The sequence below is a fragment of the Lycium ferocissimum genome, chromosome 1, assembly GCF_029784015.1.
Source record: "Lycium ferocissimum isolate CSIRO_LF1 chromosome 1, AGI_CSIRO_Lferr_CH_V1, whole genome shotgun sequence".
In the NCBI taxonomy this organism is placed as follows: Eukaryota; Viridiplantae; Streptophyta; class Magnoliopsida; order Solanales; family Solanaceae; genus Lycium; species Lycium ferocissimum.
The window spans coordinates 45,892,627-45,906,996 of NC_081342.1; the positions used below are offsets into that span (position 1 = coordinate 45,892,627).

At 40.0% G+C, this 14,370-nt stretch overlaps 3 protein-coding genes across 3 annotated transcripts; all 3 read right to left on the minus strand.

Annotated features, from left to right (window-relative positions):
• Positions 1-3,513: 3,513 nt before the first annotated feature.
• LOC132064632 (uncharacterized) lies at positions 3,514-3,957 on the minus strand. Its single transcript, XM_059457686.1, has one exon. It carries the CDS (start codon positions 3,955-3,957, stop codon positions 3,514-3,516), a length of 444 nt encoding a protein of 147 aa, XP_059313669.1.
• Positions 3,958-3,990: 33 nt separating this feature from the next.
• On the minus strand, positions 3,991-4,332 carry LOC132064641 (uncharacterized). The gene has a single exon (XM_059457698.1). The coding sequence runs from the start codon at positions 4,330-4,332 to the stop codon at positions 3,991-3,993; it is 342 nt and encodes a 113-aa protein (XP_059313681.1).
• A 1,103-nt stretch (positions 4,333-5,435) lies between these two features.
• Positions 5,436-9,184, minus strand: LOC132064646 (uncharacterized). Its single transcript, XM_059457710.1, has 2 exons — positions 9,132-9,184; positions 5,436-6,396 (listed from the first exon to the last, which is right to left on the minus strand). The coding sequence occupies exons 1-2, from the start codon at positions 9,182-9,184 to the stop codon at positions 5,436-5,438; spliced, it is 1,014 nt and encodes a 337-aa protein (XP_059313693.1).
• Between the last annotated feature and the right edge of the window lie 5,186 nt (positions 9,185-14,370).

Sequence of the window (14,370 nt, forward strand, 5' to 3'; positions counted from 1 at the left end):
AATGAGGAGCAAGGCAAGAGTACAACAATTAAGAGTGCTCACAGATCGGCAGGGAGCCATAGCAATCATGATTTAAGACCATCTTAATGGAAACAGGTCCCAGGACGGTAGCTAGCTATCAGTTGACCCCTAGGTACATACATAAGAACATGAGGATATGGAACTAATGAATGAGTTCGACAAAAAAAATTAGGAGAATATGAAAGAAGACTAATGAGCCCATAGTACAAGAGCATAGAGATCAGAAACTAAAGGAGGACAACCATTTCAAGAAACTAATGATAGCATCGTATGCTCGCAAGCAACAACATTCGAGGATGAATGTTTCTAAGGGGGGAAGGATGTTACACCTCGCACTTTCAGAGCATGAGCATGCCACATACTTTACTATATTAATGGAGTATCGGAGACATCCCATGATGTTTTGGAAGGTACAAGCCATTGGAAGTGCGTAACAATGAAGTAAAGGATGAATTACGATATCATAAATCGTAACCGGGAAGAACAACCTTGGAATCAAAGGACATGAACATTATCAAGTACGATTAATGATAAATATCATGCATAGAGAGTTTTGGAAGATTCTGCGACCAAGCAAATCGAAGAAAATAAGTTTGTCGAAAATTTGGAAAAAAAGTTGGTAGCATTTTGGACGAAATTTTGGGTCAACTTTGGAGGGGTATATGTGTGGGTCTATTAGGAGTTTAAGGTGTTTCAACAACCAAAAATGAAGTTCGTCGAGTCTAGTTTCCAACGTAACAAACTTTTCGTCCATACGACATCGTAGTGGAGATATATTCGGGTTTTCGCGAGACTGCGTAATCAGCCTGGCTGGGACCCACTATGGCAGTGGGCGACCTTCTTGCATATTAAACACGTTTTGAAAGACCATATTAAGTCATTTTCACTTAAAACATTGTCCATAAGCTTCTAAGACCCTCCCAAGTAAGATCATAAAGACCCCAAGACAAAAAAATAGGGTTTCACCCAAGTTCTATCTCAAGAATTCCAAGAGAGCAAGAAGAAGCACTCTTAAGGTGTTGGATGCAAGTTGAAGCTTGAGTTCTTGTTGTTGTTGCCGGGTTTAGAGCATTCTTAGAGGTGAAGCAAGCTCAGCAAAGGTAAGAATATTTCTCTCCTCCATGTATTTGAGCCTATAGAAGTCGTGACTAACTTATACGGTTGAGAGCTTGTGAAATAAAGCTCGAAAATTGTAGTTGTGATGTTGTTAGTTGCTGAACTGATTTGAAGTTGTTCTTTTGGTATTTTATGGCTGGAAATTGATAGAATAACTTGGATATTATATTGTTGATGTTGTTCTTATTGTTTTGGTGTTGGTTTGAATTGGAAAGAGGTAAAAGATATAGGGGAAGTGCTGCCCGATTTTCTGAAAATCATAGGTATGTTGTTCTTGTGTTGTTGGACTGTTTTGAAGTATTATGAACATGTTATTGTGGATGGAAATCAGAGTATATAATATGAATATGGTGAACTTGATGTTGTGGTACATGTCCATGCGTTTATATGAGGATTTGATGGAAGAATTGGAAGTAAACTTGAAATAGAATTTATAGAACAAGATGTTGTGCACATGGCTGCTTTGGAAGAATCTATCAGATGGCTTTTTATTTAACTTAGTGTGGAAACGTGAATAAGCATTATGATTGATGTGGTGGTGTTGTATTGGATTGAGTTGAGTCGAGTGGAAGTGAATACTGGCAGATTTTAAGCGGGTTTAATTTAAAGACTTAAGATAGGCATATGACAATAAGTCTAAGAGTAGTATGATTTCTCTTGAATGTAGAGTTACGAGCTCGAGAGAATAAGCATTAAGTATTAGGGGATCAATCAGGTATGTTAAGGCTGGTCCCTTTCTTTCAAAAGGCATGATTCCTATGATATGATTCCATAACCTTCTTACTTCCAAAAGTTAGAAGTTCATGATTCTTAAAAGCTTCTTATGATGTTAAAGATGAGAATGTTTCTATAATGATTATGATGATGATAATGATTCCATTCTTGGAGATTGCAAAGCTTATGGATTTGACGCTGTTATGAGATTATTGAGCTTATTTCATTGTTTCCTTGATTTCATTCATTATTGTTGATCTCACCTTATGATAATTGTTTCTTCAAGGTGAGATATAGCGATGATGATTATTCCGTAATATAATCGGAGGTTACCGATCTTACGTCACTCTGCTAGAGTTGTAGCTTTTAATTGGGCTCTCATGCATGCTTATTTTTATGTATGATTACACCGGGCCTAGTTGGCCGGGTAGACACCACTAAGGTAGGCGTAGTGGGCGGCTTGTGATTACACCGTGTCTAGTTGGCCGGGCAGACACCACTAGTGGGCGGCATGAGATGATTACCCCGAGCGTGGGAGGCCCGAACGCGGGCTAGTGATGATATTATGTTATATATGTATGCGAAATATTTTTTTAAAAGAAAGCTAAGCATGTATGATATCCGCCTTACGAGGCAATCAGATGTATAGGTTATTTCTTTATCTCCTGTTATGTTTCATATTTCTTGTTATGTTGTTATTCATGCATTAGTTACTCAGTACACTATTCGTACTAATGTCTACGAGTTCGTAGTCGACCGGACGATCCGGACCGCAGAGGGAGCTCCCCGCCCACGATCAGTGCGCTCCATTTGGTTCGGAGCTGCAGCTTTTTTGGTATGCTATCTTGATATGTAGATATGTGGGTATGACAGGGCCTTGTCCTGTCTTTTCTACAATTTATATTCCATAGAGGTCTGTAGACAGTTGTATATAGTTGGAACGTCGTGTAGTTCTGTCATCTATTATTTTGTGTACAACACATGTAGCGGCCAAGTCGGCCTGCGTTGTTATCCTTAGCACATACGCTTATATATCCATATGTATGGTTTATGACTTTCGATGTGAAGTTTGTGGTATTAATTTTATAGAAGTTGGCATAGCTCAGAGGTAAGTAAAAGTGGGCCACCAGGTTATTCAAAAGATAGTGCAAGTACGAGTTTAGGGGTGCTTGGTCAGTAGTGGTCGGGTTCTCGTCACAGCTTATCGTCTTCGGTCGTGACAGTCTCCAACAATCACACCTTAGTCTTTCTTTTCCTTTGACCCTCGAGATAATGAAAGTCTAAACATGTCCGAATCATGAAATTAGAATCAAGAAGAACATCATTCAAACCCTACTTTTATTCAAGACTCCAAATCCCCAACCTATGGAATGGGGTTTATGAGCTACAACAACAACTAAGCCAATATAATCCCACAAGTGGGGTCTGGAGAGGGTAAGATGTACGCAGACCATACCTCTACTTTTATGGGATAGAGAGGCTATTTCTGATCGACCCTCGGCTCAAAAGAAATATAATCGATGCAGAAATGTAGGAAAGAAAAAAAGGGACAACAAAATAGCATAATGAACAAAATAAATGCAGTAACATATATCAATACACATTAGCAAAAAATAAACTACGCGACCACCCTAAATCATACGATAATGATTTTGTTACCTACTAACTATCTACCCTAATCCTCGACCTCCACGCCCTTCTATCCAAGGTCATGTCCTCAGTCACTTGGAGCTCTATCATGTCTTGTCTAATCACCTCCCTCCAATTCTTCTTCGACCTACCTCTACCCCTCCTAACTCCTGCTATTTCCAACCTCTCACACTTGCTCATTGGTGCATCCTCGCACCTCCTCTTCACATAGCCGAACCATCTCAGCCTCGTTTCCCTCATCTTGTTCGCCACCGAGGCAACCCCCACCTTATCCCGTATAACTTTATTCTTAATCCTATCCCTCCTAGTATGCCCACACATCCATCTAAGCATCCTCATCTCCTTCATATTCATCTTCTGAACATGGGCATTCCTGACTGGCCAACACTCTGCCCTATGCAAAAGTGTTGGTCTAACTACCACTCTGTAGAACTTACCTTTAAGCCTTGGAAACATTTTCTTATCGCACAGTACCCCAGAGGCGAGCCTTCATTTTGCCCATCCCACCCCAATACGGTGTGCGACGTCAGCATCAATCTCCCTATCTCCTTGGATTATAGACCCAAGATACTTGAAGTTGCCTCTCTTAGGAATGACTAGTGCCTCAATCGTCACTTCTACCTTTGCCTCAGAAGTCACATTGCTGAACTTAAACTCCAGGTACTCTATCTTCTTCTTGCTTAACTTGAAATCTTTTGACTCCAAAGCCTCTCTCCAAACTCCCAGCCTATCATTAACTCCACTTCGCGTCTCATCAATCAATACTATGTCATCCGTAAATAACATACACCACGACACCTCCCCTTGAATATGTCGTGTCAATTTGTCCATCACTAGGGCAAATAGAAACGGGCTAAGGACCTATCCCTGGTGCAACCCCATCTCGACTGGAAAGTGCTCCGAGTCACCTCCTACTATTCTAACCCTGGTTTTGGCTCCATCGTACATATCCTGGATAGCCCTAATCGTACATATCCTGGATAGCCCTAATATAGCCCACAGGCAAACATCTAGACCCTAAGCATCTCCAAAGAACCTCCCTAGGAACTTTATCATATGCCTTTTCGAGATCGATAAACACCAAGTGCAAGTCTCTTTTCTTGTCCCTATATTGCTCTAACAATCTCCTTATAAGATAAATGGCTTCTGTACTTGAACGCCTCGACATGAACCCGAATTAGGTCTCAAATATAGACGCCCTCTTCCTCATCCGTAATTCGACCACCCTCTCCCATACTTTCATAGTGTGTCTTAGTAGCTAGATACCCTTGTAGTTATTGCAACTCTGAATATCACCCTTGTTCTTGTACAATGGCCACCATAGTACTCCACCTCCACTCCTCTGGCATCTTAGCCGTCCAAAATATAACATTAAACAATCTAGTTAACCAGACCATACCTGCCTCTCCGGCGGTCTTTAAAAAGTCCACCAGAATCTAGTCTAGCCCGGTCACTCGTCCCCTCCTCATCTTTCAAACAACCCTTTGAACCTCCGCAACCTTTATGAATCTACAACACCCAAAATCTCTGCGCATCTCGAACTGCTCTAACTCCCCTAGCATGATATCTCTTTCCCCTTCTTCATTCAAGAGCTTATGGAAATACTCTTGCCATCTCCGTCTAATGTGTGCCTCTTCTACCAATACTTCGCCATTTTCATCTTTGATGCACTTCATTTGGTCCAGATCACGGGCCCTCTTCTTTCTCGCTTTGGCAAGCCTATATAACTTTCTATACCCGTTTTTGCACTCGAGCTCTTCATATAAGCGCTCAAAAGCTGCTGTTTTAGCCATCGTGACTGCTAGCTTCACCTCCTTCTTCGCCGTCTTATACCTCTCTCTATTCCTCCTCTTGTCCTCCATATCTACGCTTGCCACTAACGTCGTATAAGAAATCTTCTTAGCTTTGACTTTTCCTTGGACCTCCTCATTCCATCACCAATCCCCTTGATGCCTACTAGTGCAACCCTTCGAGACCCCTAACACCTCTCTAGCTGCTTCCCTGATGCAGCCAGCTGTTCTAGCCCACATACTATTTGTATCTCCACTACTCCCCCAAGCCCCCATACCCACTAACTTCATCCTAATCTCCTGAGCTTTGCCCCCAGTCATGCCTCCCCATCTAATCCTAGGTTGGTCATACTGAACCCTTTTCTTCTTCTTCTTCTTCCTGATCTCCAAATCCATATCCACAAGCTTATGTTGGGTTGAAATATTCTCGCTCGGGATAACCTTGAAGTCCTTACACAAACCTCTGTCACCCTTCTGAAGAAGCAAGTAATCTATCTGAGTCTTAGCCATCACACTACGAAAAGTCACCAAGTGCTGCTCCCTCTTCTGAAAGCTTGAGCTAGCGGTGACCAACTCAAAAGCATTCACAAAATCTAAAAGCGAGACTCCTCCTTCACCCCTATCCCCAAAGTCGAAACTGCCATGTATATCATCATACCTGTTTGAGAAGGACCCTATGTGACCATTAAAATCTCCTCCTATCAAAAGTTTCTCGGTCAGCGGGATACCTCTTACAACCTTGTCCAAGTCCTCCCAAAAACGCCTCTTGTCCTCCTTATCCAAACCCGCCTGCGGCGCATAGGCATTAATTACGTTAAGAGTTATCCCTCCCAAAACTAGATTAATGGTCATCACCCTATCGTCCACCCTCCTAATCTCCACCACTTGGTCCCTTAAGTCTCTATCCACTAAAATTCCTTCACCATTTCTACTCCTCGATTTTCTTGAGAACCACAACTTTAACCCGTCTACATCCTTAGTGTTGGTTCCTAACCATTTAGTTTCCTGGATACAAGCGATATTGATCTTCCGCTTCTTAAGAATCTTCACTAACTCAATCGAGTTTCCTGTCAAAGTCCCTATGTTCCACGACCCAACTCTCAACCTAGAAGTATCATTGTTACCCTTAGCATACCTACCCCTCACCCCCAACCGAGGACACGACCTTAAACTATCATCATTCCTCGAAGCCACTAACGCACGTTATGAAAATTTTCAAGTGCAAATAAAGTAAACAAGAAAGGAACTAACAAACAAAAACAAGATTAAAATACTCCAAAAAAACAGGCCAACAACAAAATGTGCAAAATGCCACTGCAAATACAGGTAAGAAGAATGTAAAAATCAATTCCAACAATGTAATATACCTAATTGAGAGAAATAAGAAAGTGTATGAATCTATAGGCAAGAAAGCAAGCAGAGAGGCAGAAACCTAACGGACAAATTACAAAGATAACATACTACTTGAGACTACACAATACCCAAATTAATTTTAAAAAAACCGCAAGAATAACAATTAACTACGGAAAAGTAACGGGCTAGAAAGGTAGAACCTGGAGACTGCCGAAGGGAAAATTGAAGAAGACCCACTTAGGAAAATGGAGCAAAAAGATAAATACACAAATAAATCTATAAATTGATGTAGAATGTATTGGTTAAAGTACTAGATTCCACTAGAAAATTGTAACACCCCGTAAACTTGAACTAGGTGTGAATGTGTAAAAATATAGTGTTAAGATGATATTATATCTATATGAATCCATTCTTGATGAATTCGGGTGGAAGAGGGTTGTTTTGAAGTCACATCAACAATTGAAGTTCTTAAGGGCTCTTAAATTCGCCTACGTTTTGGTAGGTCTGTCTTCTGGCCCATTTTTGTGAAACTTTATTGCGAATTTGGAAAAATTTCCTTGATGAAAGTTGCAGATCATTGAAATATCTTTCCAATGGTAGGTCGCCTAGCCAAAGAAAAGTTATGTACAAAAAGCTATGTCTATTTCTTGAAGGGCGCAAAAGCTGGAAATTTCGCTCAAAGTACGCCCAGAAAGTATGGGACATCCTTCTAGGCTGTACTTCATCCGTTCCTCACTATTTTTGGCTGCCAAAGTACGGTCTACAAGTACGGGACGTACTTTGTGACCGTAATTTCACCGTTTCTGGCAGAAAATTTGGTTTAAAATGGGTATGGTCTTATTTTGTTCCCATTTTTTCTTTATTCTCCCAAACCGTAAGGACAAAAATCATTCCTCCAAGTCTTAAAATCAAAGGTAAGGACACCCTTAACGTTACGAATCATTATAACATCAAACCCATGATTCTTGTGACCAAAACCTAGAGTTTGCAGCATAATTCTTCCCAAAGTGATTCAAGCTAGGGTTTGGGTGTTCTTCATTAGGAAAGTGAATTGTTAAACTTTGTTTAACGTATTAAGCTGTGTCTCTTTAAAAATAAAATCCTTTTTGAATATAAAGGTAATTCGTATGTCTCTCTTTTAAAAACCTTATCATGGATATATGTTTTCTTCTCAAAGGTTATTTATTGAATAAAGAGGTGAATTTCTCATGCAAAACCCTAATTCGTTGCTTTGATTATGGTTGGTGTGCGTGAGGGGACAATCCCACATTATACCTTGATTGTATTATCCTCTATATACGTATATGAAATCATAATCGTTTTTCCTCTAAAAGAGATAATCAATAATGATGGCCAAGGATTGGTATTAATGTTTTCATGATGAATTATGACATAGAAATATTGGTTAAAGAAGTGTAAACATTTTCAAGACATTCATTCAAATGATTTATCTTTACGATATGGCATAATGAACCTTAATGTTAATTGATGGTGTGACATACCTTGAGAAAAATTGTGAATCGGCTTCTATGCTATGAACTTTGTTGTTGTGTTTGGCCTAGCTACTCGGGAGGAAGGGTAGTCACTATGGATCCTAGTGTGGTAATTGCCTAGCCATTCGGGAGGAAGAGTGGCCACTATCGGGTTCGCTACCCAGAGTGCGGTTAATGCCTAGCTATTCGGGAGGAAGGATATTCACCGAGAATTCCAAATTCCGATGCGGTGCGCTGTGACAAGGGAACCTCTACAGTCACCCCTTCGATGTGCCTGATTCTTGAGCTTGTATTGGCATGTGTGATATTCTTATTTTCTCATGGACCTATTGTTATTAATTATGATCAATTGAAAGGCATATTTGAAGTTGTACCTTGACAAGAGGCCGTATAATCGGTTTTGATAATGCTTATTGAGACACACAAACTGAATAACTGTTCTTGCATTGGTTTCACATGATCTTCAAGACTGATTTCTTTGTATATTATGTACTCTATTTTTTTTATTACTTATTCTCCCCGAGGCACTCACTGAGTACGAAGTACTTAGGAAGGACTTGCAGTTTCTGCTGATTTGGTAAGCCCACACATTCATTCATGGGACACCCTATTTATTTAATTCTAATTATTTATATTAGTTTTCGGGCTGCGTCCCGATGAATTAGAAATTTATTCCTCATTCTTAGAAGCTCCTTAGTATACAATCAAATGTGAGTAGAAGAAGAGTTGTTGTTTAACTCTTTCGGGCACGTTATCATGTTTTGGTAGAATTATTTAAATTATAAAGACTTCCGCTTATTTAATTCATATACGTATGATTTGTTTACCTTTATTTTATAAACTGTTGGAGGCGAATGTTGAACCTGGCGGGTTCAAGTATTATTATTGTGTCGTTTAGGTTCTTCCGATGTTGTTCATGACGTCGGAGGCCGGTCACGTCTAGAGTAGGCTTTGGGGGGTGACAAGCTTGGTATCAGAGCCTAGGTTTAAATACGTCCTAGGATTATTGTCGGTGACTGTGGAGCTGTGTCTAGAGGAGTTTTCCATGTGCGACCGATCACACACGTACGCCAGAAACTCCCCGGGACATTTGTATGTGTTTCCTATTCTTCTTGATTCTAGATTGTGTTGTAAAGCTTCAAGACCTTTTAGGATCATTCTAAATCGCTCGTTAATTCTTGCCTTGCAGCAATGGCTCTGACGCGATCCAAAAATAGTAACCGAGCACAACTCGTGAGAGCTAATCGAAATCTTAGGGGCGCGAATGCTGTTCGTGGAAATAATGCAGGAAATCAAGCACCACCCCCACCACCGCCTTCTCCTATTGTTCCTGTTGTTAGTGCGCCTGAGATTGGTACTATGCAAACTGCTATTCAAATGTTGACTATATTGGTTGCGGCTCAGCAGCAGGGGGGGAGGGGTGTGGGACCTCATGGTGGAGGCAGACTTAAGCAATTTCTCGACTTGATGTCACCAGAGTTCTTTAGGTCACGAGATGTGGATGACCCCCAAAACTTTTTAGATGAGACCTTTAAGGCATTGAGGGCAATAGATGCCCAGGATTCCGAAGTTGTGAGGCTTTCTTCTTATCAGTTGAAGGATGTTGCTCACGCATGGTTTGAGATGTGAAGGTTGTACAAACCTGATCCTTCCCGTGTGTTGAATCATGAAGGGATTGAAATCAATGAAGGGCTATCTTATGAGAAGGAACCAGTTCAGATTCTAGATCTTCAAGTTAGAAGGTTGAGGACGAAGGATGCGGCATCGGTCAAGGTTTTGTGGCGAAACCATGATACTGAGGAAGCTACTTGGGAAGCAGAGGAGGACATGAAGAAGAGATATCCTCACTTGTTCCCTATGACAGGTATGAGCTAGCATTTTAACTATTCTTAGGTGAATCTTCTGTGTTTGTTGAATTAACTTGTGGTTTAGTAATTACTTCCTAGAATACGATTTTCATTCGAGGACGAATGATCTTAAGGGGGGGATAATGTAATACCCCGTAAACTTGAACTAGGAGTGAATGTGTAAAATCAAGTGTTAAGATGATATTATATCTATATGAATCCATTCTTGATGAATTCGGGTGGAAGATGGTCGTTTTGAAGTTAAACCAACAATTGAAGTTCTTAAGGGCTCTTAAATTCGCCTATGTTTTGGTAGGTCTGTCTTCTGGGCCATTTTCATGAAATTGTGTTTCGAATTTTGGAAAACTTCCTTAATTAAAGTTATAGATCTTTGAAATAGCTTTCCAATTGTAGGTCCCCCATCCCAAGAAAAGTTATGTACCAAATGTTATGCCTATTTTACTGAAGGGCGCAAAAGCTAGAATTTCGCCCAAAATACACCCAGAAAGTACGGACATCCTTTTAGGCTGTACTTCTTCCGTTCCTCACTGCTTTTGGTAGCCAAAGTACGGGCTACAAGTACAGGACATACTTTGTGGCCGTACTTGTGGCCGTACTTTTACCGTTTCTGACAGAAAATTTGGTTTAAAATGGGTATGGTCTTATTTTGTTCTCATTTTTTTTCATTCTCCCAAACCCTAAGGACGAAAATCATTCCTCCAAGACTTCAAATCAAAGGTAAAGATACCCTTAACATTTCTAATCCATTCTAATACCAAACCCATGATTCTTGTGACCAAAACCTAGGGTTTGCAGCATAATTCTTCCCAAAGTGATTCAAGCTAGGGTTTGGGTGTTCTTCATTAGGAAAGTGAATTGTTAAACTTTGTTTAACGTATTAAGGTATGTCTCTGTAAAAATAAAATACTTTTTTAATATAAACGTAATTTGTGTGTCTCTCTTTTAAAAACCTCATCATGGAAATATGTTTTCTTCTCAAAGGTTATTTATTGAATAAAGAGGTGAATTTCTCGCGCAAACCCCTAATTCCTTGCTTTGATTACGGTTAGTGTGTGTAAGGAAACAAGTCCACATTATACCTTGATTGTATTATCCTGTATATACGTATATGAAATCATAATCGTTTTTCCTCTATAAGAGATAATCAATAATGATGGCTAAGGGTTGGTATTAATGTTTTCATGATGAATTATGACATTGAAATCTTGGTTAAAGAAGTGTAAACGTTTTCAAGACATTCATTGAAATGATTTATCTTTACGATATGGCATAATGAACCTTAATGTTAATTGATGGTATGACATACCTTGAGACAAATTGTGAATCGGCTTCTATGCTATGAACATTGTAGTTGTGTTTGGCCTAGCTACTCGGGAGGAAGGGTAGCCACTATGGATCCTTGTGTGGTAATTGCCTAGCCATTAGGTAGGAAGAGTGGCCCTTCCGGGTTATTGCACCGGAGTGCGGTTAATGCCTTGCTATTCGGGAGGAAGGATAGCCACCGAGAATTCCATATTCCGGTGCGGTGCGCTGTGACAAGGGAACGTCTACGGTTACCCCTTCGATGTGCTAGATTCTTGGGCCTGTATTGGTATGTGTGATATCTTTATTTTCTCATGCACCTGTTGTCGTTAATTATGATCAATTGAAAGGAATATTTGAAGTTGTACCTTGACAAGAGGCCTTATAATCGGTTTTGATAATGCTTATTGAGACACACAAACAGAATAACTGTTCTTACATTGGTTTCACATGATCTTCAAGACTGATTTCTTTATGTATTATGTACTCTATTTTCTTATTACTTGTTGTCCCTGAGGCACTCACTGAGTACGAAGTACTCAGGCATACCATTGTTGTTTTTTATGGTATGTTAGGCAACGAAGAAGAGCAGGTTCTTGATACTCCGGGCGTTTAGGAAGGACTTACGGTTGCCGCTGATTTGGTGAGCCCACACATTCATTCGTGGGACACCCTATTTATTTAATTCCAATTATTTATATTAGTTTTAAAATTTTAGTCCCGATTAATTAGACATTTATTCTTTATTCTTAGAACCTCCTTAGTATACAATCAAATGTGAGTAGAAAAAGAGTTGTTGCTTAACTCTTCCGGGCACATTATCATGTTTTGGTTGAATTATTTAAATTATAAAAACTTCCTCTTATTTAATTCATATACGTATGATTTTTTTACCATTATTTTATAAACTGTTGGAGGCGAATGTTGAACCTTGCGGGTTCAAGTGTTATATCCTGTATTTTGTTCATTGGGACAATCCGGTTTAACTATGATAGGTTAGAGACAAAACCATCCTGGGATACAATGTCGAGACTTTTGACCTTCGATTTCGTTTTGAGACACGAGTTGTTCATGAATTTGTTGGCATGGAATGTTTAGGAGAATTTGGGACCAAAAGTGGAATATTTGGAAGTTTGAAATTCATGAAAATTGGCCATGTTGTCCATGTGGCTTGAATTGGTCCCACACACTTTGTGGACAATTTTAATTGGTCCAACACATGTGTGTGGGCCATGGACACTTGTGCAATTTAAGTGGAAGCTTAAAAGATGACTTCTAAGTCATCTACACTCATTCTACACTTAGCAAAAAAAAAAGGAAGTTGAAGAACACCATTAAGAGGCTCTCGGCCAAGAAGGAGAAAAACCAAGTCAAAAATTAGCCATCCCAAAAATATTTCCTTGGTGCAAATCCACTAATTGGAGGTCCCTAAGTAGCGTGGAAGTGTTGTTTGGATCATCAAACCATCCGTTTTGTAGATCGCAAACCCTAGCCTATTTGTGAAGTTGAAGAAGAAAGGTAAGATTTAATCATGTTTTATGTGTTATGAAGGGTGTATGTATGTTGTAGTATGTTAAAATGGAGGAAATTCATGAAATATGGCATGTTGGAGTTGAGGTTGTGTGTGTAGTGTATAGCCGTGTAGGTGTGTGTGTGTGTTGTGTTGTGTTGAAGTAATGAATTGAAGTTTATTTAGCATGTTTTGAATGTTGTAGAGTGAAGAAATGGATGAGAATCATCAATATGTATATATGTAGTGTTGGCCAAAAAATGGTTCATATTATATGGCAATGAATGGATTAATTCTACCTAATGTTTTAGTTGTCGTCGTTATGAATTCTATGTTGGCGATAAGAGTTTAATGACTCAAAAATGATTCCATGATGTATAATGATTATGTTTTCCATAGGCGGGCCCAGCTCTGGTCGACACCCGTTCGTGGGTCCCGCGACTTTCCTTATGTACTTCTGACGACTTTTGAAAGAATATGATATGAGTATGATCCCGATTTCAAGTACGATCAGTTTATTTACCTTTTTAGTCTATGATAATGATCTCACGCATATGATTTTGATACATAACTATGGTTACTGAAGTTCGGGTTGATATGTTCCCAAGTGACGTTCGGAAGAAAATCGATTTGACTCGTTTTGACTTATAAATGATAGTTCGTTTTGATTAACCTCTCGAGTCTTTGAACATGTTTTAAACCGAAATTGGTTACTCATGATTACTGCTCGTCCGTTACATTTGTTACATTTGTCGCGAAGTCCCGGGGTTATGTTATCGCGCGCACTATCTTGTATTACGAAGTATGACGTGTATTCCGAAATATGATGTGATACGAAGTACGATATGATACGTGATAACGGGATGATATGACGATTCTATACACCGATTCCCTCACTAGAGGGCGGACACGCTATGTATATGATGATATGATGATGACATGATTCTATACACGAGTCCCTCGCTGGGGGAGTCGGGACACGCTATACACCGAGTCCCTCACTAGAGGGGCCGGACACGCTATACACCGAGTCCCTCACTAGAGGGCGGGACACGCTATATGTATGTATATATAGGATGATGATATGATCTTACTTACCGAGTCTCTCGCTAGAGAGACACGCTATATGTATGCGCGTATGCGCAATGATTGTACGATTGGGATATGATATGAACATGTACGAATTATGTTTTGAAGGTAAGTTTTGTGGTTTACGGTTCTTGTATTCATGTCTCCTACTCCTTATTTAAAGTACGACTCACTCGTATTTCATGCTTTACATGCTCGGACATATTCCGTCCGACCCACTCTTTCGGGGGCACGTTTCATGCCGCGGTACGGACGTACGGTTCGGTGATCCGCCGATCCTAGGACACCCATTCTGCCGGTTGGAGTGCTCCCTTTATTCGGAGCCCACATTTTGGTATATACTTGTCCGTTGTATATGTACGAGTTTGTTCGGGGGGACGGCGGGGCCACCGTCCGTCATATGATTCTCGTTGGTGCTGTCAGAGGTCGTAGACGTATATGTGGGTTAGGCCTATCCTGTACAA

Excerpts from the sequence above, each read along its gene's own strand:
- LOC132064632 (XM_059457686.1), bottom strand. The coding sequence starts at position 3,957 with ATGTTTCCAAGGCTTAAAGGTAAGTTCTACAGAGTGGTAGTTAGACCA.
- LOC132064641 (XM_059457698.1), bottom strand. The coding sequence starts at position 4,332 with ATGGACAAATTGACACGACATATTCAAGGGGAGGTGTCGTGGTGTATG.
- LOC132064646 (XM_059457710.1), bottom strand. The coding sequence starts at position 9,184 with ATGGAAAACTCCTCTAGACACAGCTCCACAGTCACCGACAATAATCCT. Across the intron at positions 6,397-9,131 it reads ACCGACAATAATCCTAGGAC|GTTGAGAGTTGGGTCGTGGA; the intron begins GTATTTAAACCT and ends TGATACTTCTAG.